This window comes from Ixodes scapularis, unplaced genomic scaffold (genome assembly GCF_016920785.2).
Source record: "Ixodes scapularis isolate PalLabHiFi unplaced genomic scaffold, ASM1692078v2 PGA_scaffold13__105_contigs__length_92229423, whole genome shotgun sequence".
Lineage (NCBI taxonomy): Eukaryota > Metazoa > Arthropoda > Arachnida > Ixodida > Ixodidae > Ixodes > Ixodes scapularis.
In genome coordinates this window covers 40823335-40847320 of record NW_024609839.1, presented here as the reverse complement: position 1 = coordinate 40847320, position 23986 = coordinate 40823335, and the positions used below count along the sequence as shown (strand labels likewise).

General features: G+C 46.4%; 1 protein-coding gene across 3 annotated transcripts in view; it reads right to left on the bottom strand.

Annotated features, from left to right (window-relative positions):
* The window catches only part of LOC8028801 (nucleoporin p58/p45), a 44881-nt gene that overhangs the window by 2889 nt on the left and 18006 nt on the right, over positions 1-23986 (bottom strand). Inside the window, exons 14-19 of one of the 3 annotated variants that reach the window (XM_029975270.4) lie at positions 20906-20985; positions 18804-18922; positions 17594-17676; positions 9322-9520; positions 8855-8908; positions 132-218 (exon numbers count right to left, since the gene is read on the bottom strand). In XM_029975270.4, the coding sequence (XP_029831130.3) occupies positions 132-218; positions 8855-8908; positions 9322-9520; positions 17594-17676; positions 18804-18922; positions 20906-20985 (622 nt within the window). Of the gene's footprint in view, positions 1-121; positions 219-6718; positions 6919-8854; positions 8909-9321; positions 9521-17593; positions 17677-18803; positions 18923-20905; positions 20986-23986 lie in introns of those variants that run through there. The other 2 variants (XM_029975273.4, XM_029975271.4) reach the window with 2 other exon arrangements.

Genomic DNA, 23986 nt, shown 5'->3' with positions numbered 1-23986 from the left:
TTTCGTCTCGCCGTTAAGGCGGATCTGCGGGGTCCTTGGAAGGCGAGCTTCCTGCATGGGACAGACTCGCAAACGCAAAAAACAAGCGAAAGCCTTTCCGACGGGAGAAACCAGCGCTTACCGCTATTTACCTAGAGATTTAAAGGGACTCGCCGAGGCAAAGAGGGAGGACGTGCCCGTGGGTGCCTGACCGCCGAAAAGGCCGGACGATACCAAACCTGCATTGGAAAAAAAGATGGGTTTGTACGGTCTCAATTTCAGCAATTCCCTGAACCCGATATTAACAACAATAATTCATTCCTACGAGCAAAGAAGTTCAGTGCAGCGGGAGCATCAAAGTCAACGGGAGGGTAATGCGATGCGAGCCTCCAATAAAAAAAAAAAATTGTACACAACGCACAAAAAGATATGAAAGGAAAAAAAAATGCAAACATAATTTCCTTGGTATACTAATGTTAGATGCTATGCATGATACTATATAGGGTGTCTTCTTAAGGCTTTATGGATTTGTTTAAAGATAGCCGTGAAAGCTGCACTATTGCGGTCTGAGCAGGTGAGTTACATGGACAGGGAAGGGGGCATTATAAAGGGGGCCAATGTCACATTAAGCCGGAAAATTAACTAAAGCTTGTTAGATAACTTTTTAATTAGTGAAAATAAACATATGTTGCTGAGCGTCATAGAAAACCACAAAAAGGCTAATTTTCAGAAAGACCAAACGCGTGGGAAGCGCAGTAGTGCATAAAAACACCACTCGTGAAACAGGCGCAAGGATGGCAGTGAGAAAATGCAAATAATAAAAAAATTTTAAAAACTGTGCGGGCGTGTTCTCGCACCAGTAGCCTTGCTCCTGCTCAAGCGGTAATTTCAGTGCTCCACTGTGCTCCCAGCCTTTCTAAAATTGACTGATTTTGTCTTTTCCTACAATGCTCAGCAAGTTTCCGATTGGAACCTGACGTTTATTTTCACTATTTAAAAAGTTAATTAACACATTTAAGTTAATTAGCAGACTTATTGTGATTAGCCCCCTATGTTGTGACCCCCCTGGCCGCATAACTCGCCTGCACCAACAGCATTAGTGTAGCTTCCACGGCTTTTATTTTTTTTAAACAAATCTGTACAGCCTAAAAAAAGACTGCCTGTACATACACTAACACAAAAACCAAGGCTAATATAAAAGTGAAATAAAAAGCAAAGGAAAAACATTCTAGTTGACAGCAATAATAATTGGGAGTGTCTACATCCACGCGCGGGGATGTAGCCACGTCGGGAGGAGATAAGGCTCCATCCACGCAATACGTCACTTCCGGCGCACTACGATCAACTTCCGGTCTAGCCTCCCATTGTGCCCATTGTTTTTCCATTTGCTTGGCGGCCCGGGCCATTGCACCTTGCGTTCCTGCCGTGCGCGGACTACTGTCTACTGTGCCTGCCTGGTCTTCCGCAAGCGGTTTTGACTTTCTCTGAAGCGTTTTTATTTTCTTTCTGTTTTCTCGGACAAGGAGTTTGGCCGTTTGAGTATTAGCACGGTCGCGCTTCTGATCTGCCTCAAGTTTTGGTTGCCGGGGGTTCGACGGTGAAATACTTGTCCTAGTATTTCCCATTGAATAATCGGGAGGCTGTCGAAGTGCGGGCGTTTAGTGGCATTAGGATCGAGGCTTTGTTTTCCAAGGTGTCTGACGCCCTGCTCGATTTTGGTACAAACAACACCAGCGTTTGTGCCAGCGCGTACGTTGACAAGTATTGTTGGCTGGCCGCTCAGATCTTGGGACGCAATCGACGATGCAGATCGCCTTTTCTTCCGTCCTTCCTAGGCGGGGGAACAGGTTCTCTTCGATGGAGTGTCAGCGTAGTCAGAGTGCCGATATCCAGGCGTTGAATGATCGGCACAGAGACGTGAACTGGCTCCTGCAGGAGTTCTGCCGCAAGCAGGGCTTCGTGTTTATCGGTGATCTCGTGGACGAGTGGCATCTGTGCATCGGCTACTGTCTTATTTGTCATGGAATAAACTGTTTCTGGAATCTTTTACCCAGTTTTCTCGATTGAATGCTCTCAGTATGTTTGTTATTCATGGGACTAGTGCATGTTTTCCCTTTTCTCACAATCTTTGTGTGATTGCAAGCGTGCGCGCAAATCAAGAACGTACGAAGCGGTGGGCACGTACTTGTCCCCTTCGATACACATAAGCTCACATTAAAAGGCCCCGGAGGCCGCACCCGCACCGCCCGCACGCACGGATGGCACGCACGCCGCCCACACGTGTGTGTGACTCCTGGACAACATAACTATAAAGATATATATTGAACATGATTGTAAACCTGAGACTGGGGCAGAAAAGAGGACACACCAGAAGGTAGAAAAAGACGAGGCAACGTCTCAATTGGTACTATTTTCATGATGCATTATATTTGCTATTAGTCTTAGAAAACAGTAAACCATTAATGAATTGTCTAAACATTTGTAAGGTCACGTGACATATTAACCTTAAAACAACAATGAAATATAACCTCTTTATTTTTATATCCTATATTTACTTATAAGAAGGTATAATATGTTCATAAAAGCAAATTATCTCTTTATATTATAAGTCACGTGACCTTTTGCGTGGATGGAGCCTTATCTCCTCCCGACTTGGCTACGTCCCCGCGCGTGGATGTAGCCTCGGCCATAATAATTTCCAAACCTGACAAATCTCCCTGGCAGAAAATCCTGTTTTCTCCTTTCCCACACTATGTGATAGTGAAGGAAGGAACTGAAAGGGCAGAACGTATTTACTCGAATGGAAGGGGTAAAAAAAATGTGAAAGAAGAGGAAAAGAAATGCAGCTTTTTGTTACAATGTGCAAAGAGACGGCACGGCGATAGCGTTTATTGCGCATACGTAGTAACACCCACTTTTATGCTGTCATAGTTCACGCTGCTATTACCCAGCTAACACGAATAACGCAAGAACCCTAGAACACTGCACCCATCCTACTACCTGTCCTCACTATGCCGGCTGCTTCGCACAATAATTGCCTTTTCTGAAGATATGAATACCAGGGTTAACCCTTTCACCGCCAAATATTTTTTCAAGAAGGTGTGCCTAGCGGTTGGGGTTTGTTACCAAAGGAATGGTACAAATAAAGAATACATGTAAAGAGTAAAGAGTTATCCAATGGGAGCATGTACAGTGCTCGCAAGCTGTTCAGGTTGACAAGCGTCAAATGGAAAGGTTTAAGGCAAAAGGTTGTCGCCTTTTTTCCATTCGGTTTCATTTTGGTGCGTCTGTTACCGCGACATTTCGGCGGTCGCAGACTTGGAACCGGAGGTACTTTACAGAGCTCTTCTATCAGTTGATGAGCCCTCATCCTCTGAATTCGATTCTGAGAGGCATTAAAAGTCTGAATTCTAAGACCCGGCACTCCGATTGCCATACCCTGTTTGTTTGTCTGTTTATTTAAAGTCCACAATCATCAGATGGCAGGACAAGGTGTACATACAGAAGTCTCGAGTAAGCATACGGTCAAGGGTAGCCGCTGTGCTCAATAACATGTTCCTAGGCAGGATTGATCGGGGTCTGGAACCCTGCTTGGAGAAGCACGCCAAAAACGTGTACGTGGACGATTATTTGGTATTCGTTGAAAGGGCCAATTTTAATCAGATGCTTGACGATGTGCTGGAGATATTTACGGAAAAATGGCTAGGACTTTGATTCACCTATGAAGCCCCAAAAAAAGAACCCTATTCACTTCCTGGATCGCCTCGTCGATGTGGGGGGCGATCATGTTTGCTGGTCTTGCAGTTTCAGAACTGAGAACGCTCTTCTAAACTTTCAATCAGCCCACTCCAAACTCGTCAAAAAAGGCATTGCTTTTTCCTGTCTGAGGACTGCTTTCACAAGCACATGCATCCACATATTGAGTTCCAGCTTCATGTCCCAAATTCAGCGGCCTCAAGGATTAGGGATATCCTAATTCGGTTATCTCTTCAGCTTGCAAAAAAAATGGTCAAACACCTTAAAACAGGTCCAATGATCTAGCAACGTGACCTCGAGCAGAGAGAGAGGAAAGTTTCAGTCATACCACACATCCACTGCCTTTCCCGTGGTCTCAAAAAAGTCGCCTCGAGATACGATGTAAATGTGGTTTTTTCCGCCCGCCACAAGCTCAGCTCAGTGTGCTCCGCAGTAAACAAACACGCGACAACAGACGATCCAACGTCTCACAGCGGGTGCAGCGTCAAACACGGAATGCAGTTTGTTGCCTGCGTAGGAGGCGTAATATACAAGATTCCGTTTTCCTGCGGGCATGGGTATATAGGATAGACTGGGCGCTGCCGTAATATATGACTACGAGAACACCACAGTTCTATGAAAGGAACCACTTACACACATCTCGTGATGCATTGCCGGGATTGCGGATGCCAACCGCTTTTCACCAACACGACAGTGATGATCCGACACATGCACAAACTACCCCGAGAAATGACCGAGATGTACTACATAACACAATACAGATCCTTGTGTGCGAGCCAGCCCACTGTGGCTTTGACGTGCAGTGAGATCAGTTTTTGGATCTTGGATAACCCAGCTGACTTCGTGTTGAGTGAAAGAAGAAGCGCCAGGGCCACAAAGGGGCATGCCTGCACAAGCAGCAGCAGCATCATGTGTAGTTTTTTTCTTTTCAATAGAATCAGTTGCTAATTCAGCGCTTGTCCTGTGTTTTCTCCTGTCTGTCTGTCCTTGTACCAGTTGCGCTGTAAGTTACGATGAACTTTTACAAACTCGGCCAATTGTCCACTTTGCCATACACCCAGAGCAGCCGGCCGACACACGGAGATGCCATCTTGTGCGAATCACGTGCATAGAACGTCCAATTTTATGTATAAAATGCCGTACTAAGGAGACACGAAGTGCGAAAATAATGTTTACAGTTCCCCAAAAAACAAAACGTAGCAGCACCACCCAGGACATGCACAGTTTCACGCCAAGGTGGAAATCTTCAAATGTGTAATCGCCGGCATACATGTACGGCAACAACCACAAAACGATTAAAGTTCAGCCCCCACGGTGGATGAGCGAATGATGGAGATGATGGAAAGACAGAGATTTGCCTGGACCACTTGTCGTGGCGGGCTATCCCCCGTAGGCGACCACCTGATCCACAAGGGCAATGGCGACTGGCCGTCCACCCGAGCCATCCTTTCAAGGCGGTAGTCGTGGCAACCGATTCTCTGCATGATCACTTCTGGTCCAGGCCAGATACGTTGTGATCCCTTCGCTGGCATCAGCCAAAGTGCGAACGACACACACCACCGAGTCGCCCATCCGATGCTCTGCGGGCATCTTCTTTTTGACGTAACGTTTATGCCGAGCCCTCATGCCTTTCTCCGACGCTTGTGCATCCTGCAACCTTGAGCTCAAGTACGTCACAACGACCGGACCGGAAGAACTGCACGAGGTTGTTCCGCTGACTCGCTCCACACGCAGTACCCCGGGCATCTTGAGTCAACGTCCACGTCCATGGCGCAAGAGCGCTGGAGAACAGACAATATGGACAAAACCCAGAACTGGCTACCCTGGCCAGTTCTGGGTCTTGAATTTGCTGCTTGGCCAGATCGGTATCACTGTTCAGGCCCAACAAATCCAGCTCTCGTTTGGGATTCAAAAGACATGCCCTGTTGCTCTCACATTGTGAGTGACTATGGCGCTGCTGTAGTACCACATTGTCCGCCACTCCTCCGTCCCCTTTGTCGAGTCGGGGGGTCATGTTGTACTTTCCAACAGTGCGGGGCATCTGCTCAAGGCGTCTGCAGGGATGCTTAGCATCAGAGCCCAATAGCACGCTTTGCTAGATGTTTCATCTGTCACAAACATCCACTTTGAGGTGACATGGTCCGCAAGGATCTCAAATTGAGCGAATTCCAGGTAAAGTCTAAACTTGCCGACGACCCGCACGACAGCCAGAGTGCCTCTCCTGCGCTATGCAGCTTCATTCAGGAGCAGGACTCTCGAGGAAGCAAACAGGCACTGCGCAGGCAGCTCCTCTCATGCTGCGCAGGATCTAGGTGGCCATCTCAAACCCGTTTCGTTCACGAGCAGAACTCTCGTGGAAGCAGTGAGGCACTACGCAGCACAAGAGCTGTGCAGTGCCTCGCTGTTTCCACGAGAGTCCTGCTCGTGAACGAAACTGGTCCGAGATGACCACCTATACCCTACAGAAGGACTGCAGCATCGCCAATGGCACTTGCATCGGATTGCATATTGTCTGTTGAGGTCAGGTAGCATTACTACCATATTGTCCGCCCGGAGATCTCTTGAGCAGCCGTAAGCCATCTGCTGCGGGTTTCCCACATTATTCGAACGTCCTTCCGCAACAGAAATGGCAGAGGTCTCGCTACTCGCGAGAATCTGGGAATAAAACTTCGGCAACATGTCGCCGGACCCGAGAATGCCCGCAGCTCCTTCGCTCTCTGAGGGGCGGGAAAGTTTTTCATTGCAGCAACCTTGTCTAGATATGGACGACACTCCCCCGGAGAAATTACGAGTCCCAGAGACTCGAGACGCCGGACTGATGCTCCCCCAGCAACAACAGCCCTTATCGCTGCATCTCCCGCCAACTGGCGCTGGGTTCGTTGCCAAGGAGTGCACGGAAAGTAGCGTCCCCGACACGGGGTTCCACAAGTGGCTTGCTTCCACTGGCCGTCGCAGCAACCTGGCACGCAGACGCTCGCCTGAACGACCCCCGTCGCTCGCCATTTCCCAGACAACTTGCTCACGCGTGACCAGGTTGGTTGCGGTGAAAACGACAGGACTTGCCTTGATGTCTACCCGTCGGGCACCCGAGCACATCATGCCCCTTGCACCCGCAGCGCTGGCAGAGGTCCTGGAGGTTGTAGCTCCTAGGTACCTGGCCGCCGTTCCAGCCGGCAAAAGTGCCTGGAGAGCGAAACCGCAACTCAGCACGTCCCTCGAGGGCGACGCGGCTGACGCAGTGCTTGGGCCGAACGCCACGAATGAGGCCAAAACCCTTGCGCCCGTCCATAAGCTTTTCGGGTGACTGCAAATCCCCGAATCCAAGGAAAGTGGGAGACTGTATGGCGATGGGTCAAGAATGCGTCGGGTTCTGATCCTCTTCCCAAATGGCAACAGCAGCCGTTAAAAAAGGAGCATGTTCATTCTCTGCGAGCCAAGCGAAATGTTGCTAACACAAGCAGACGTCTGCTCACGCTGCAGTACCGAGCCGTTTGGCCACCGCATCGTGACATGCAAGAGGTCTGGCGGCACGTGAACCGGATGACGAGACATCTTTTATTAGACAAGCACCACCTCTGTACAGTTCTTGCTGCTTTCACTCTGCCAACCGTCGTAATGCAAAAACCCGTATGGCCGTTTTTCTTCCTCCTCCTTGATACGCACCGGCCGCCAACGAGTCATCTGCTTTGCACCCTAAAGCAGGGAACGAACCAGTAGTGAAACTGGGTGCCGCTCGCCACTAGGCACACCACTGTTGCACGGCCCGGCGTTTTCTCTACTGACCAGATCCGAGCGATGGGGCGCCGAGGAAGTGACGTAGGGACGCTCACGCCGGTTGAAATAGAAACTGCTGTGCGGCACCCGTTTTCTTCGATCATGTGTACCCCACTTAACTATACATACCTGCTCTTTATTTACTTGATCACACACAACACAGCCTTGTGGTCACTGAGGTGTGTAGGAAAAGGAACACACTGCATACATAAGTCCTACCTTCTTAGGGGTAGGACGCAAGTTTTCTCGGAAGAAAACAATCATATTGACAAGATATTTTGTAGACATACCCGGGAGTGGATATTCAGTGCACGGTGAAAATTTTGCAAAAATCGACAACCGTCAATATTTTGCCCGAACGGGAAAAGTTGCTTTACACCCGACGGTTTTTGCAAATAGAGTTTTACGGTAAGGAATCTGTGGCGGCATCCCCCCACCAACCGTAGAAGACAGAGTTGCCCGTCAAGAACCAGATGCACACATTCCGCCCACATGAAACAGATTTGTTTCCCGGCACAACCTTGTAACAGCTATCGCCGTGAAAGTGGAAAGTGCAGAGAGTGCCTCCTTTAATTAATTTATCTTAATTCCAAGCACGAAGTCGGTACACGCAGAATGCGTCTTTGTGGCGTTCTTCTAGGTTTGGGGGGAACACTGCAGCCGATTTTGTTTCCTTTGGTTACACCTAGGGTTCCGCATTTTTGGTGTTTACTTGTTTTCTCGAAATTCAGGTTATATTTTTTCGGGGTTTAATTCTTTCCTACAGATTCAGTGTTTTTTGTGTAAAATGGTTATGACAAAGAACACCGATTGAAACAAAGAACACTGAATCTGTAATAGAAAATTAAACGCTGAAAAAAAAAATACCCCCAATTTCGAGAAAAAATAAACACTGAAAACGCAGGACCCTAGTTATACCGTGTCATTTCATTCCAAACTCTGTCCATTTTTATGTGATGGTGGGCACATCTAGGACTTCTTGTTTCTTCCACAAACCGCCCGAACGTGAACGCCGGCGTCCACATTCAAACATGTAATAGATACTGCCGTCTACCCACCAACTTGCGCAGTGGTAGAATGTCGAGCTCACGATCGTGGGGTCGTGGGTTTGAATCCCGTCCAGGTGCGTTCAGAATTTAGTCATTTCTTCTCAATTTACCACTCTCTTACACTCGTCTTTATAAGTGTGCGTTACACGTTTTGTAACATGTCCACGTTCTTTGATCAAACTTTCTTTGGGGATGCCGGTCCTACAAACCCCCATCTCCTGAGAATCCCGGTCCTACAAACCACCATCTCTCGTAACGCAATTAAATAACCGGTGTAGCGAAGAGAAATACATCACCTCCGGTGGATGTCAGACCAGGCTGGCCTCCGAGCGAGCCCAAGATTCCACCACCTGAAACAGGGATCAAGCTTTCAGCAGTATACAGCCCAGCTTTGATTTGAAATGAGGCTTCCAGCTCTACAGATGTATTCTAACATGCTCAGGCTTTTCTGCAGGTTAGTAAAATCCAACTAAAGCACGAAAAAATAATTTTTAAAACTTGCACAATTAACAAAACATGGATCTTGGTTTTGCATCTACAGTTAAATCTCATTCCTGCAAAAACAACATTAAGAAGTATTTAAAATTTTCGAACTTCACAAAAAAAAAAAAAGAAGTAACTATCCAAATGAGTTTGAGTTTCTATGTAAAAATATCCGAGGGCTACGTGTTTAAAAAAAATCCAAATACTTCATCCAAACAAAGGAACTCAAAGACGGAGTTAGTCGGCTTCTTATTCTGCTACAGACGACAGCCCCACTTACCAATGGCGGTCGGCTGCCCGGCCCTCGCCAGTGCGGAAGCCATGGCGAGGGCTGCGTCGCTCCTCTGGCTGGAAAATGGGGTGGGACCCCATGCCATCGAAACGTTTGAGCCGCTGGGGCTGTTCTGCTTCTCTCTCAGTTCCAGGGAGAAACCGCCAGGACCGGAAGAACTCAGGCTCAGCAGCTCCTCTTTCCGCTTCTGTGGAAAACGGGCAACGCTAGGCGACACGCCCACCAAACGAGGCTCGAACGAAGTTTGACGCATGCACAGCGATGTGATTGGCCGTTTTGGAGCACCTTTTGGAGCAGCAAAAACAGTGTTTTGGAGCAGCAAAGGTGGCCTTTGGAGCAGCCAAAACAGTGTTTTTGAGCAGCAAAAGTGACTTTTGGAGCAGCAAAAGTGGCCTTTGGAGCAGCCAAAACAGTGTTTTTGAGCAGCAAAAGTGACTTTTGGAGCAGATATTCTTAGAAAAATAAAAATATTTGTTTCAAGTGCTGGACAAACGAAGGACACTTTGTTTGCCGCAATAAACAAATTATAGTCAAGTTAGACCCCCTGGGAGTCTTTTAACATGTAACTGAAATGCCAATGACATGACACATTTTGCACTGCTTCAGTTAAATCATACGTATATATATACCCGCTATAGGTAAATAAGAACCAGAGTTCACATATTAAAATTTATTTGAAAATGACCAGCTTTGTAGTAAATAACAGAGCATTAGGTTGACAAGTTATATAATATATGAAAGCAGTCTCCAACTGATGAAACACGTAGCTACTGCAGTGCAATCCGAAATTGTCGTGCCAGCGGAGATGGCTGTTCGATCGAAACCATGCCACTCCGCTCCGTCGCCAACTGGCTCCCAAAATTGTATGCAAAATGTAAGTGTCCAGCATACGACAAAAAACAGTCCAGAGGCACGTGCTTGCCAGACCGGCGGGCTAGATACAAGCTAAACACACAGCAAAAAAAAAAAAAACCTGAGCACATTGATGCAAGACATCACGAGCCAGGGTCAAAAAGTTCTTGGAGCGCTTCGTGCAACGACTGAACTCGAGACAAACAAACGCGCTGTGCGGGTTCAGGTGCAGACACTGCCTTCTTTGCTTTAGCTCACTTGTCTTCACAACCTGCCAAAGCCAGCGCACGAGCTGGGCGGGACTCAGTCTGCGTCTTGAGGCGCTCACGCGTTCCAGCCTTTACACTGCTTTCTTTCAGCCAGACTCAGCTAAGAAGCTGTCCCCTTCTGTGTTCCTGAGTCTCGGGTTTTATTAGCATGAATCATCACCAGCTCGCTTGTTTTTTTTAGTATTTTTGCAGTTGTCCCACCAAGCCGGCCCAGAGCAAACTGCCACCGAGACGCTGAGATAGAATGTTTCTATTTCACGCTTTAAATGTCGTTTTCAATATTGTAATGTCGCAGTCTGCTGATTGGTCGACGCTGCGTCACCCTTTTAGTTTACGCTCCAACCACAGGGGCAGTATTCGGCGCTGGCAGCGGCCTCCCCCATTGGCCAAACTCTGCCAATATTAGTGATGGGCCAAACTTTTGCCAAATCGAAAGTTCGGTGCCGAATCTTGGGATTCGGCAAAGCCGAACTTTTGCCGAACTTTTCTAAAGATTCGGCAAAGATTTAGCAAAAATACATTGTTACCAGACTCGTTGATATTTTGTTTTTTTCTTGCGAAAAAAGGTTTTACGAAAAAATAGTTAGAGTGCAAGCGAGCTGGTGTAAGTTGAACATGATTGTAAACCTGAGACTGGGTAGAAAAGAAAACACAACAGGAGGTAGAAAAAGAGGAGGCAACGTCTCAAGTTGAGACGTTGCCTCCCCTTTTTCTACCTCCTGTTGTGTTCTCTTTTCTCTCCCAGTCTCAGGTTTACAATCATGTTCAAGGTTTTATGTTTCTTTTTTCTCAACTTAAATGCAACATGTTTACAAAATAAGGTGATATACTGCAAGATAATTGTATCAGTGTCGTTTTTGTGCGTTTACTGGCAATTTTTGTGACTCCTTGCAGAAGTGGCGTGACAACGAGGTTGGGTAGAAGCAACGTTAAGGCGCATTCACACTGAGCAAAAAACGCGTGTTGCGGTCGACGTCGACGCCGGCATCGTAAAATACGAAGCTGTCACACAGGGCCACCTGACGGCGGCGTCGTGTCGGGGAATCTCACGTTTGTCGAGAGAACACGTAATTTTTTTATTCGTCTGCTTTGCACGATTGTTGTTGCCTTGCCTTCGCGATTGCATATGCGGTGGGAGACAACCGTCTTCACTGAATGGACAACGGTGATGATTACATATACGTTTACACTTCGGTTATATGTGCAGCATTGGCGAAAGGCACGGACTCGAACGGGCAGCTTCAGAAGGTGATCTTTTGCCGCGTTTTTGTGCAAATAAAGCACGGTGCTACGCCGGTGCGTCCTAGAGCCTTCGCGTCCGTACCATTAACACTGCACGCAGCTTGTGCAAGAGTGTTTTTGATGGAGAACTGTTGTATTCCGTAGTGATGGGTGTACACAAAACTACACAACACACTGGGAGTGATCGCTCCCACACAGTCGGAGATTGGAACACACCGCGAACTTCGGTGGTAGCTTTCGCAGCAGCTTCGCGCAAACGATGAAGAGTAGATTCACGGCATCGTACACGCACATAAAACACTGCTCAGTCAGATGTTCCAATCGGCTTGCTTCTTTCCACGCTGAAATGCTTCCAGCCACGTTTGGCGAGTGCACGAATCCCCCGAGCCCTCTGCCTTTTCGCCTTCATTGTGAGTCGAATATAAAAAAAACAGCGAAAACATTTCCTAACCGGAAAAGGGCGATACGTCACGTTCGGACGCTCGCTGATTGGCTCAAGCGCGCGCGTCGAGGGAAAAATTGGGTTCCGAGGCGTCGTCTCCCTGCGTCGTCCTCCTCGGCGCGCGACTTTTTTCAATACAAAAATAAGCAAAAAATTCACCCCACGACGTGCGTCTTTCTGCTGTGTGAATGCACCTTTACTTGGGTAGAAGCGAGCGTGGCGCAGTCACGAATCACGCTACGAGAGTTTCGGTTTTGAGGCATCATCAGCGCAAGCCTGCATGTGTGTCTACAGGGTGTACATTGCTGAAATGAAGGCAATAACGCTGCGTTCTTGCTTTCTCCGGGAGTCACCGTTTTGTGCGCGAAAACGAATGCAACGGTTGCTGAGCCTTCACCAGAAGAGAGAATAATAATATTGTAAATATGCACGTCCTCCGATTTGAGTCACTTGACGTCAGCTTTTCATGAAAGTGTGCGTCCAATATTTGCAACGTCTCGTTTTTAACCTTTAACATGCCTGCTTCTGGTGTTAGGACACACACAAACGTTTCGGAAGATAGGGAGAGTGAATGTCGGATATGCAACGTCGAGCATGATGGTTCTGTGTTTAGTTTTATGCGGATACGTGAAAATCGCGAAATAACACCAATTGAAAAAGCAATATTATAATTGCGAGGAGTGCTTTAAAGTACCGTATTTACTCGCATATTGGTCGATACGTCGTATAGGTCGACCCCCTAACTTCGGGACCCCCGAAAAAAAAAAAAAAAAGTTGAAAAATATAATATCGGGATTCGCGTATTGGCTGACCCCCCAGTTTTGATGAGGCGATTTTTGAAAAACAGGTCGACCTATACGCGAGTAAATACGGTAACTGTCGGCCGATCTCTCAATGTTTCAGAATGCGCCACATCATTTGTCACTTGCGCAGTGGACTGCGTAAATTACTGGTCGATCTTCTAATCTTGAGGCAGAAAATATTGAAGAGAACCACACTCGCTCACAAACGCACAGTTACCGTGTCCCCTACCCCACACCGCGCCGTAACCGCTGGTTGTACTACATTGCACGATGGTAACCGCTCGACTGCACAGCGTCCATTTGCAATCCAAGGCTCCGTTGGCTCCGTCGCGTTCTTGCGCGTGCGCAGACATTTGCCGAATTTTTGCCGAATCTTTGCCGAATCTGAAGTTCGGCAGATTCGGTCCATTACTAGCCAATATACGGCTACAGTGGCTTAAAGGGGTAGTGTAGTTATTGCGTAGCCTCCACCGCTCCTTGGAAGACGGCGTAGGTGGTGCTTCGATCCGCAGCTCCGTTGGGTGCCTCAATCAGCCGGCAGATAGAGGCACCCTAACACGCTTCATAACTGATATAAATACCTCAAAAACAATTATTTGTTTCCAGTGAACTTCCAACGACATGGTTTGTGTTTGAAGGTGAATAAAAATATGAAACTAGCAGACGACAGTGTAGTCGACAGCCGCAAATCGGCCAGAGCCAAGTCGAACAAGCGGCCAAACCGGAGCCATAGCCGCAACGACGGTGCTGCAAGCGCCAGCGCCACCCGCGGCCGTCTTCCAACGCGGTGCCGCTTCTCTGGTTTCGTTCGTTACACTACCCCTTTTAAGCCACTGTAATACGGCTCTGGTGTCGGGCGACCGCTTGCACCATCTATCTCACGCGTGCTCAATTACGGTATTCAGTTTAGTTTCGGTTTAAAAAGGCGACCGAAATTGGTCCTTTGACGCAGGCTTGGCGCATATACCCATATTTTGGCAAAATGTAGCAGGATGTAGCAGGGTTAGCCCCTTAGCGCAGTTTGGCGCAATTGGCGCAGCAATCACATCACTGCATGCAGACGAACCTTGCAGCACATGCAGTGACAACAGAGCTCGAACGAGGAATAGCACTTGAACTGTTTTTGCATCAAGAGCCGTAATGAAATCATGCGGGGTAACCATATCTTCTCAGTCATAGTTCACAGTGCAAATTTGGTCGAAAACAAAAAGTTATTTCCTTATATGGTCCGCACCTAGAATGTACGAAAAACATTTATCGCATGCAGCACACCTCGACAAATGCCCGATTTGTCAGCTCACCAAGTAGCTTGAATCATACATAAATCATCATTAACCTACTCTGTCATTCACGAAAACAGTCATGTCTACCATAAAGTCCCAAAAGCTTTGGAGATGCGACATCAAAATTTGATTGAATATTGGAGATAAGCACGGGGGTGGAGGAGGGACCTATACGAGCTACATGAAAAAGAAACTGATCCCACAGATGGCAGATAAAGCAAATTCGAGTTCCACGGCGCAATAAGTATGCGCAAATTAGCTACAAATTCTCCCAGCACAGGAACAGATAACGCAGAATGCGGATGCAACAGATTCGCACTTCACAGTGCGATAAATATGTGAGAACCAGTTACGATCTCTGCTGCACCGGGAATAAATACTGCATGTGCAGATTGGGGACAAAAGTGCAGGAACCTGGTATGAACTCGCATGTCACGGGAACAGATACCACAGATTGGGGACACAGCAAATTCGCAATTCACAGTGCAATAAACACGGAACACAGCAACAAACTCGCGTATCACAGGAACCACTATTGCGCGCGCAAATGGCGGACGAAAAAAAATAAAGATTTGAGAACGTGCTATGATTTTGCATGTTACAGGAACGGACATCGCAGACTGTGGATGAAGCAGATCCACGTGCCACGGTGCAATAAACACGAGGGAACCCGTGGCGAACATGTCTGTCACACGCACCGATACCGCACACCGCGCAATCGATGCGACAGCCGTAGGGCATTGCGTGACTGACATCCAGCGGGAATCGAGGGACGGGCAATGTTTCAAAATTTTTATGTTACAAATATTCAGCCCAAAAAATAGGATGGGTGATCTTTCAGAGGTGGGCGTTTGTACGGGACTTTACGGAGGGGTCTAGAAAAAACAAATCCTCGAATAGCCCGCACCCGTGGATGGTCCACACCCGTGGACGGTCCACACCGTGCAAGGTTCCAACTTCTAAACACGTGCAGTCAGCGGAGGAAGTGACCGTACTAAATCTTCCTCTTTGTGCGGTCAATTTTAGTTACACTGTGTTCATCCGAGTTTGTTACTTTGACGAAACTATTGAAGTGGAAAGGACATGTTTTTTTTTGTTTTATTTCTTTGGCTCCCAACCACTGCAAGGACTGCAACGTGCTGAACGTCAACCAACATTCGTGTGTACCCAACTTGAAGTACAGAATGTCCCGAAAAAAAATTTACGATGTATTTTCACCGCAAAAAATGAATTACGCATTGCCAAACGCCCATTCTCCCCCCAAATGAAGTGTTGGCAGTGCGAACCAGACACCAATGTTTCAGAACTGTCATCTCATTCGAAAGTTATAAGTAGTATTCCGTGCTTTCCGAGCTTTTTGCTTACAAAAAAGTTAGCTTGAGCGAATTAAAAAACGAAAAAAACTTTCAGCTTTTCTATTTTGGTAAAGAAGGAAGACCAGCAAAGCTGTACTATGGTGGGAATGAAGTAATGGCCTTCCGCCGTCGCTCATAGGTGGCGATAGCTGTCCAGAGTTTTGTGTCATCATTTGTTTGCTGGCGGACACGATACTGGGGAAACTAGCCCTTAACAGCTCCACTGTAAGACAGTCAGAAAGATAACACAAGCGCTAACCCATTCGGGGATCGCGAGGCCAACGAACGCCCCATATCCTGGGATGTAACCACGGAATGTAAGGTCAAAGATGTAACGTCAAAGACCGTCTCCACGGAAATAAGGTCATCACGAACCCACCCCTTCTCCCAGTATGTCGCAACTGCGGTTGGTAAGTGCGCAATGTTTGAGACAAAGCCTACGGCTAAATAAACATCTGCAGGAACGTTGCACGCCGACGTTTGTAAAGCATCCCATTTCCAGCTGCAGGCTCGTAGTGCCGTCCACACCACGCAGCAACGCCGCCTCCACCCGCGTGGATAGTCACTCTATGCACGGACACACGGACGTATGCACTAAACAAGAAAGTTGCATAAGAGCCTACTCCTTGCGATTCACAAGGCGCCCAACTTGCCCCGACTCCAAAGTATCTGCCAACGCGAACGCTGGTGTTCCCGCTTTTCCAGTATCGCTCTTTGTCACTTCTTTTGCCCGCTCACTTGCTCGTTGGTTTTTGTCTGTTTACTTGTTGACTATATTTTCTTACTAACCATGTTAGAAAAATGGTTTCATGCAACAAATGTTTGTGTTGTGTGCCGTTCGGTGGTATTCATCGCGCGTGCACCAGCAACAGACTTTGCGATAGTAAAACATTCTTTCATTAGCATTTCTTGAATAAAACAACAAAACTAATTAGAGTTTTGAGCTTAATGTATCTCTCGTGCAGCAGCGCCAGACATGTGCTAAAAAATGGGTGTTTTTTTTTAGCTTTTTCTAAACTTTTTGTGCTCACTGAACAAGTACCGGCTCACCCCCCTTTTTTATGAAATTCAGGCGGCAGGGGGGTGGGCGATGACTCGGGATGTTACGGTAATTTGGAAAATTTCCAAGTTCGGAAAAGGTTAATTGTGAGCGCCTGAACAAAGTTAGCGTTTCCGCGCTATTTTACGGTACTAGTAGGGTCCAAACTGCAAACCGGAACAGTGGCTTTTCTCATGGTTTACAAGTACATTGGCCGATTGTGCTGAACTAACCTTGACGAGATAAACTGGAAACTCCATTTTGCTAATAGACCAAGATCAAAAAAGAAAAAAAAAAAAAACTGAATTGGCTTTTTTTCAGGACTACCAACTCTGTGCTCTCACAAACTTTGTTAAAAAAATAGTCTTTTCTGTTTTGTTTTTTTTACTTTGCCGTGCGACTTCGAAAAACAGTTTTTTTCTGATAAACCCAAATTGTCTAAAATTTTACCGGCGAGGGTTTCTCGGAGTTTATCAAATTTATCCGAAAACACAAAACCCTAGTTATAACTGATGAGTTTAATGGGCGTGTTGGATTAATACTTATACAAAAAAGCAAAACACAAGCAATTTTTTTTAATGGGAAAACAGCGGTTGATGGGGCTCTCAAACATGTGGAGCCGAATAATGCTACTAGTTACCGAAAACATGTAAAAAGGGGCCCCACTTACTCAGTTCAAATTTTCAGAAATTCACTTATAACTTTTGAATGAGATAAAGGGTCATTCTGGAAGTTTGGCATCCGGTACAGACCGCTATCGCTATATTTCGGCAGAAAATGAGCATGTGGCGACGCATAGTTTATTTTTGCAATAAATAAAACACCAGAAAAAAAGTTTGGGGGGGGGGGGGGGGGTTTGCTGTACTACGAGAGACAAGAGAAGGAAACAGAGGTTTGCCATGCAAAACGCGCCAGACAATGTGTCCTCCTCGATGTGCCACCTACCAAGGTTCTAGTCAAGTCAGGCCCCCTCACCTGAACAGCCTCGTGAAGGGAATAAAGCTGGGCAGCCAGGAACGTGAATGTCTGGTGCAGCTTATTCACCATGGTGATCAGGTCTGGAATCACGAGGCAAATCAAGAAACACAGTCACAGCCAGAGTTGTATGCAGCACGCCACAAGCAACGCGTTACTTCTATCACTCAATTTTAGGGGCGAAGCTCCTTAGGGGCTAGCCATGTCCGTATGTCCGTCCGGCGTGCCCCTGCTCGTGAGCTCACGAGCAGGAGCTCACAAGCAGGAGCTCACGAGCTCCTGCTCAAGAGTTCAGCAGCGAGAGCAAGAAAAAAAAATTTAAAAAAAGATAGAAAAAAAAAAAAATAGGGGTTTTGAGATGCCATTTTATCTGTCTTCTTAAAAGAAGAAAACCTCACATTCTTATACTGACATGAATGAAAACGGCACCATCAGCACTACCTACGACCAAAATCAGTATCATCAGCACCACCCGAGCTTCGCCCCAATCAACAACGTTCACCACGGGGAGATGCGGTCATTTTTTTCTAGTGAGGCAATAACAACTTGGTTACTTTTCGACAGAAGAACGAGCATACTTTTTGATGGAGTGAACAGTAATGACACTTAGTTGCTTCCAAAGAGGAGCGTGTACAACACAAGTTATTCTATTTGGTTTTCATCCCCAGCTCGCACCTGTGACTTTAACAAAAAAGCGACAATGAGAAAATTAAAAAAAGCTGCCCCGACAGGAAATAGTGAAAGGCAACTACTGCTGCAGAAAAACAACACATTCAAAGTATTGAGAAAGTTACTCAATACTTTTACGGCATCAGCTGTATTGAGCTTGTAATGGGAGAGCCTCGCGTCGTCGTTAGCTCGGTCTCAACCTGGCTGTTGGGATGGTGTATTTGCCGGCGACTTGCCACAAGGTTCTTCGGCCGTCGCACCCCTACAGCGAGCTGAATGCCTCCGAGGTGTGTGCCATGGGCCTACGCAGTGTTCGTTCTGGCAAGGTCCATGAAAATATACCACGCATTCCCGTCCATGCCAGAGCCTCACTTGGATCTCGTGGGCAAGCGTTTGATATCCGATCGGCGCTCTAAGCCCTTCACGCGAGGATTGGGTGGCCGAAGCATTTGTCGGATCAAGCGGAGGCTGCTCTATGGTGTAAATGCCTTTGTGCTTTCCAGTGCTATGGTACAAGACGAATGAGAAAAATCAAGGTCACCTTCTGGCGCGAGAACCGAAGTGCTGGACAACGAAGCAAAGTGCTGCTCGAGCTCCTCAATCTGCTGCTTGTACAGCTTCATCTGTTGGCCAAAGCTGGTCACAAGCTTCTGGAAGTAACTGAAAGGCAAACCAAGTTGAGAGCACGTTCAACCACTGACAAAGGTCAGACCCCCTCGACAACAGCTAGTAGCCTGTGCCCTTCAACTAGGGATGCCGCGAACCACCCTAAGTTCGAATTCGAAAGGTTTCGATATTTTCGAACTGAACTTATGTTCGAATTCGAAAGGATTCAATATTTTCAACTGTACAAAGGTTCCAATTAAAAAAATTTGCAGCTTTCTAAAATCGTGGGGTTTCGAATTCGAAAAGTTTGAAGCTTTCACGGTTTCTAAAAGTTCGGGTTCGATTATTTCGAATATTTGTTTACTTGAGGTTCGATAAATTCAAAGATTTCGAACTTCCCTAATTTGAAATTTGAGAGATTCGAATGTTTCGAATTTCTTGGGATAAATTCGAAAAATTTGAACGTTTCGAATTTTTAAAAAGATGAAGTTCGATAAATTCAAATATTTTGATTTTTTTTCTGCATAAAGTTCGAAAAGTTCAAAGGTTTTGATTCTCTTTTTTTAAAACTAAATACAAAAAAAAAAAAAAAATCGAAGGTTTTTAATTTTTTGAAGTTTAAGTGCGCAAAGTTCGAAGTCCGGTTTTCATGTTCCGCCACCCCCCAGTTTCAGTTTCAAACAACGTTTTCACGCTTCACTACTTTTCACGAAATCAGGTTTAGAAAAGTTCGGGTGTGATATTTAGACTGCGCGAAGTTGGTCAGGCAATTAAATGAGACGACAAGTGTCCCGGATGAGCTGGAATACTTGTTAGTGCAGTGACGTGTAACAATAGATCAGTAATTGTGACCACCAGCCCGGGGCGCTCATTAACGTGAATCGCGAAGTAGTGATCCTACGAACGCACTGTTTAACGATACTCATCCAGTTCAAAATGGCCAGGTGCAGGCAGGTGGTTGAGGCTCAGAAAACACTTCAAGTGATCTGGCAAACTGCCCCCCTACCCCCTTGCACGCGGGTATAGTAATCCGATCGAACGCCGCACGAGTGATGCTGACATATAGGTTTAGTTTGTACATGATGCAAAATCCTGAGACTGGGAATGAGATTTGAAAGAAAACGTGGAAGAAGACAGAAAAAAGGGGACAGGCCAACGTCTCAAACTCAGCTCTGGGAATGAAATTTGAAAGAAAAAGTGTAAGAAGACAGAAAAGAAGGGACAGGACAACGTCTCAAACTCAGCTCAGGACAACGTCTTAAACTCATCTTAGCTGAAAACTCAGCTCAGGACAAGGTCTCAAACTCAACTCAGTTAAGTTTGAGACGTTGTCCTGTCCCCTTTTTTCTTTCTTCTTGCACTATTTCTTGCGAATTTCATTCCCAGTCTCGGGATTTTGCATCTTGATCAACATACACCAGCTCGCCTGCACCTTGATATTTTTTTGTTTGTAATTGCTTTGGAGGTTTATTATCTGGGGCGGGAGAAACGCCGAGCAAAAAGCACAGAAGCTGACGCAACTTTAGGTCGAGGAGCGTTTGAAGCAGTGTGACAGTGGCAGCAGTCAGCGATGCGATAGCAAACGGTAACGTGGCAGTGTGCGAACCTGCTTAGTACGACAGCAATGGTCTGCAGCCATGTGCACAGGCAAAATCGCAAAGTCATCCCGCGACATAAAAAAAAAAAATCAAGTGGTGGGCGGTTAGTTGGAGCGGTAGGCGGCGAAGCCACTGCCGCCCACCCTGCTTGCAGTCAATTTTTAATATTGCTAATCAATTTGAAGTTAAACATTTTATATTCACACAGGTCTTCTTAGAACAGCCAGAGCTCATAAACAGGACATTAGAATTACTCCAAGCACTAGGCTTTTTTGGCGAGAACGACTGCTGTTCACGGGAAAAGCGCGAACATAACATAGCTGCAATCAGAAACCACCAGTGACAACCAGCACAGCACTGCTGGAGAAAGTCACATGATACGCATGACAGTCACGTGGCATAGGTGGAAGAACCATATTATAGGTGAAAGGTTACTTACAGTGTTGGGGCAGTGTTCTCGTATTGCAGGGCGACTGGCGTTTCCTTGGTGTGATGTGCTATTTCAGCATGTTTCAGATCCTGCCAGACAGAGCATCAGAAAAGAAGTTGGAGCACGTCAAAATGCCAAAATTCTCAAGTATACAAATAAAACGAAAAAAAAAAAAAAAAAGTGTGAGAAACTGCCTTTGAATACTGAATACAATATGAAATATGCACATACTACAGTAAAAGCTCTCCACAGTGACAATAGAATTTGTGGGAGAAATTATTTCCACATCAGTGTCTTCACTATATATCAATATGCAAAAAGCCTGCTTAAGCATATGCCAAAAGAGATGCTGTTACATCTGAAAGATTAGGAAATGTATGGGGTGTTTGATTTTAATTCGGACCAGCATTCAGCCAAACAGCTGCCCCTTTTCAGATGATTAATGCATAATCCGGTGGGTAAAAACGATTTGATTTGAAAGCCAAGACAGCAATTAGCGTTCCGAAAGAGGTTTGTTCGTGCGTCTTGCGTGAAAACGAATTGATCTATCGAACGAGCGTGCCGATAGCTCAGCGGCAGAAAAGTTGCGATGAAAAGACAGTCAGACCGCTGCCCTGCTTTGAATGCTTAGTCCAGCTGCAGCGAATAAAGATACTTAGACTGGAAAGCCAAAACACCAGTTAGCGTTGCGGGAAAGGTTTGTTCATGCATACCACCTAAAAACGAATTGATGTGCTATATAACGACGGTGTGCCAGTATCGGCGTAGCATCCGTCTTGCTGCGAGACGGAACCGACGGAACCAGGGAATCCGACAAATTTGAGGGTTTCCTGCATCGACGAGCGGGTTCAAGAATGTTGTCTTTAATTTAAGTCGGAACAGCATGCATGGTCAATAAATAGATTGGCCAAGGTAACCTTCCATATATGTGCACGAAGCGAGTCTTTAAACCTTTCAGGATTATTAAAACGTTCGTAGAAACTTCATAACGTCGCCGTATCTTTTGCTTTAGACCACGGTGTAGGAAGCTTTAGACTTTTTACAAGCCTAATTATTTATCTTCAAAATATTTTCGGCTTCCGCCACCCGTATCCACGGTCGGAAGCAGCTCGTGTGGCCCGTCGATAGTTTCTGGCCGTGTTCCAAAACTTACTCGATCTAACTCTAGGGTAAAGGTGGTTATCAAAAACCTACCCGCGTCCAGCGTTTCTCTATTTTTGTTGTCACGTGACATAATACGCCAGGGTAACTCGGATCCAATCGATTACGTTTGGAACACAGCCTCAGTGTGTCGCGCTCCTGTAATCTATCCGTCGTTTAGTTGCTGCGCTCGGAGTACAGAACTCGGAGCGTCTGAGTAGGAGTAAAAGAGCGCCGACCTAACGCGCCCATTCACTGTTGCAAAGCGGCGCTCGTGTCGTAGCCTGCACAACCCATTCGGTCTGGTTGGCCTCGGTACCCATGGATACGCCGTGAAACACAAAGTTCTTGCACGGGTTCACGAAGTGTATTACCAACGATCGTTGCCAGTGTGATAATGTTCGCATTGACTCAACATTTCCTGGGACTTTCGAGCTAAATTCACGCCCGCCGGGCCTTCGTAGTCTTGGCAGTTTTCCAACATTCGGCACCGAGGCAAGCAGCTCGGAGAAATGGCTGCGTCTATAGTTTGTGGTTTCCGGCACATGGACCGCTGTGTTTTGGTCGTTTGTGGACTAAAATACCTACAGTGAACTTCCCTCTTCTGGTGTTCTGTCTTCTGGTGTCAAAAGACAGAACACTGTTTCCACTTGAACTTCTGGTGTCAGAAGGTCAAGTGCAAACAGCTGCAGACATTCTAAAGCCGCATTAGGGAAGAATTCCAATATGAAGACGTCTTCGTCATTTGAAGGAAGCGGGCTGTTTTTGCATTTCGTATTCAATTACGTCAAGGCCTACTATGTACTATAGTCCGTTGCAACTGAAGAAGGTAGGGCAAGGGAAAAGAAGGCCGAGGAGGACGAAGCAGACGGAACGCTAAAGAAAAAAGAAGGTTTCCCCCTCTCTTCTCCAGCGTTCCCTCCGCTTCCCCCTCCCTCGACTTTCTTTCCCTCGCCCTACCTGCTTGAGTTGCAACGGACTATAAAACATCAGAGATGGTGAAAACGGCCGAGTTATTTCTCTCGTGTGTTCTTAACATGTGTGACAGCCTCTGTTCCTTGCGCGTGCGTGCCGTTTCAGAGACGGGCGACTAAGGGGTACGAATTTCAAGACATCACTTCCGATCGGCTGATCAGCGTGAATTTGTGTGTATATATACTTTAGAGGTTTACGTGGGAATGTGCGGCACACAGAAGGGCCGTTATTTCACAGTAACTGCTACAGCTTTGCAGCAACAATGTACAAACAGTGAGACAATCTCGTTGTCTATGTGAAACAAGTTCATTTGTGCATGCTGCAGCACCTGATACTGCAACATCCTTGAAGACGTGTTTATATGAGCTCATTTATTTAGATTTGCTTTAACTACTCGTTTCATGACGCTGCAGTTGTGCTTAAAATAAATTCATAATAATGTTATTTTATCGATCTCATGAAACTTCTGTTATCTATTTCGAGCAAAAATAAACACACTTTTAGCTACCTCACTGAGCCCCTAGAATGGGACATAGGAAGGCTGGGGTGCAAAGACCACTGTGAAAACTTTGCTACCCAACGACTATGATTCTTTGTTGTAACGCGAATGCACTTCTACGCGAGAGACACCAATCAAAGGTAAAGATAACGGAGAAGGTGGCAGTAGCAAACAAGAAAGCTTGGGTCCTGTGATCGCCGAATACCGGTATTTTCAGCATCGGTGTTTGGCATTCTGGTCGCAATATTTTCGTGGAAAAAGAAATAAATGTTGCACAGTATTCATCTACAATTTTAGCCTTACCAAAGATTTGTTGTGGCAGCAAAAAAAGGTGGAAAACGTATTGTTTGTTTTCCTGTGACGATGATGTGGGAGCGTTTATCGAGAACTGGATACGGCGCTGACAGCGTACGTGAGCCCCGGCTTGTGGATGCTGGTCATGGACGAATATGAGAGATATCAACTATGACGTAAAT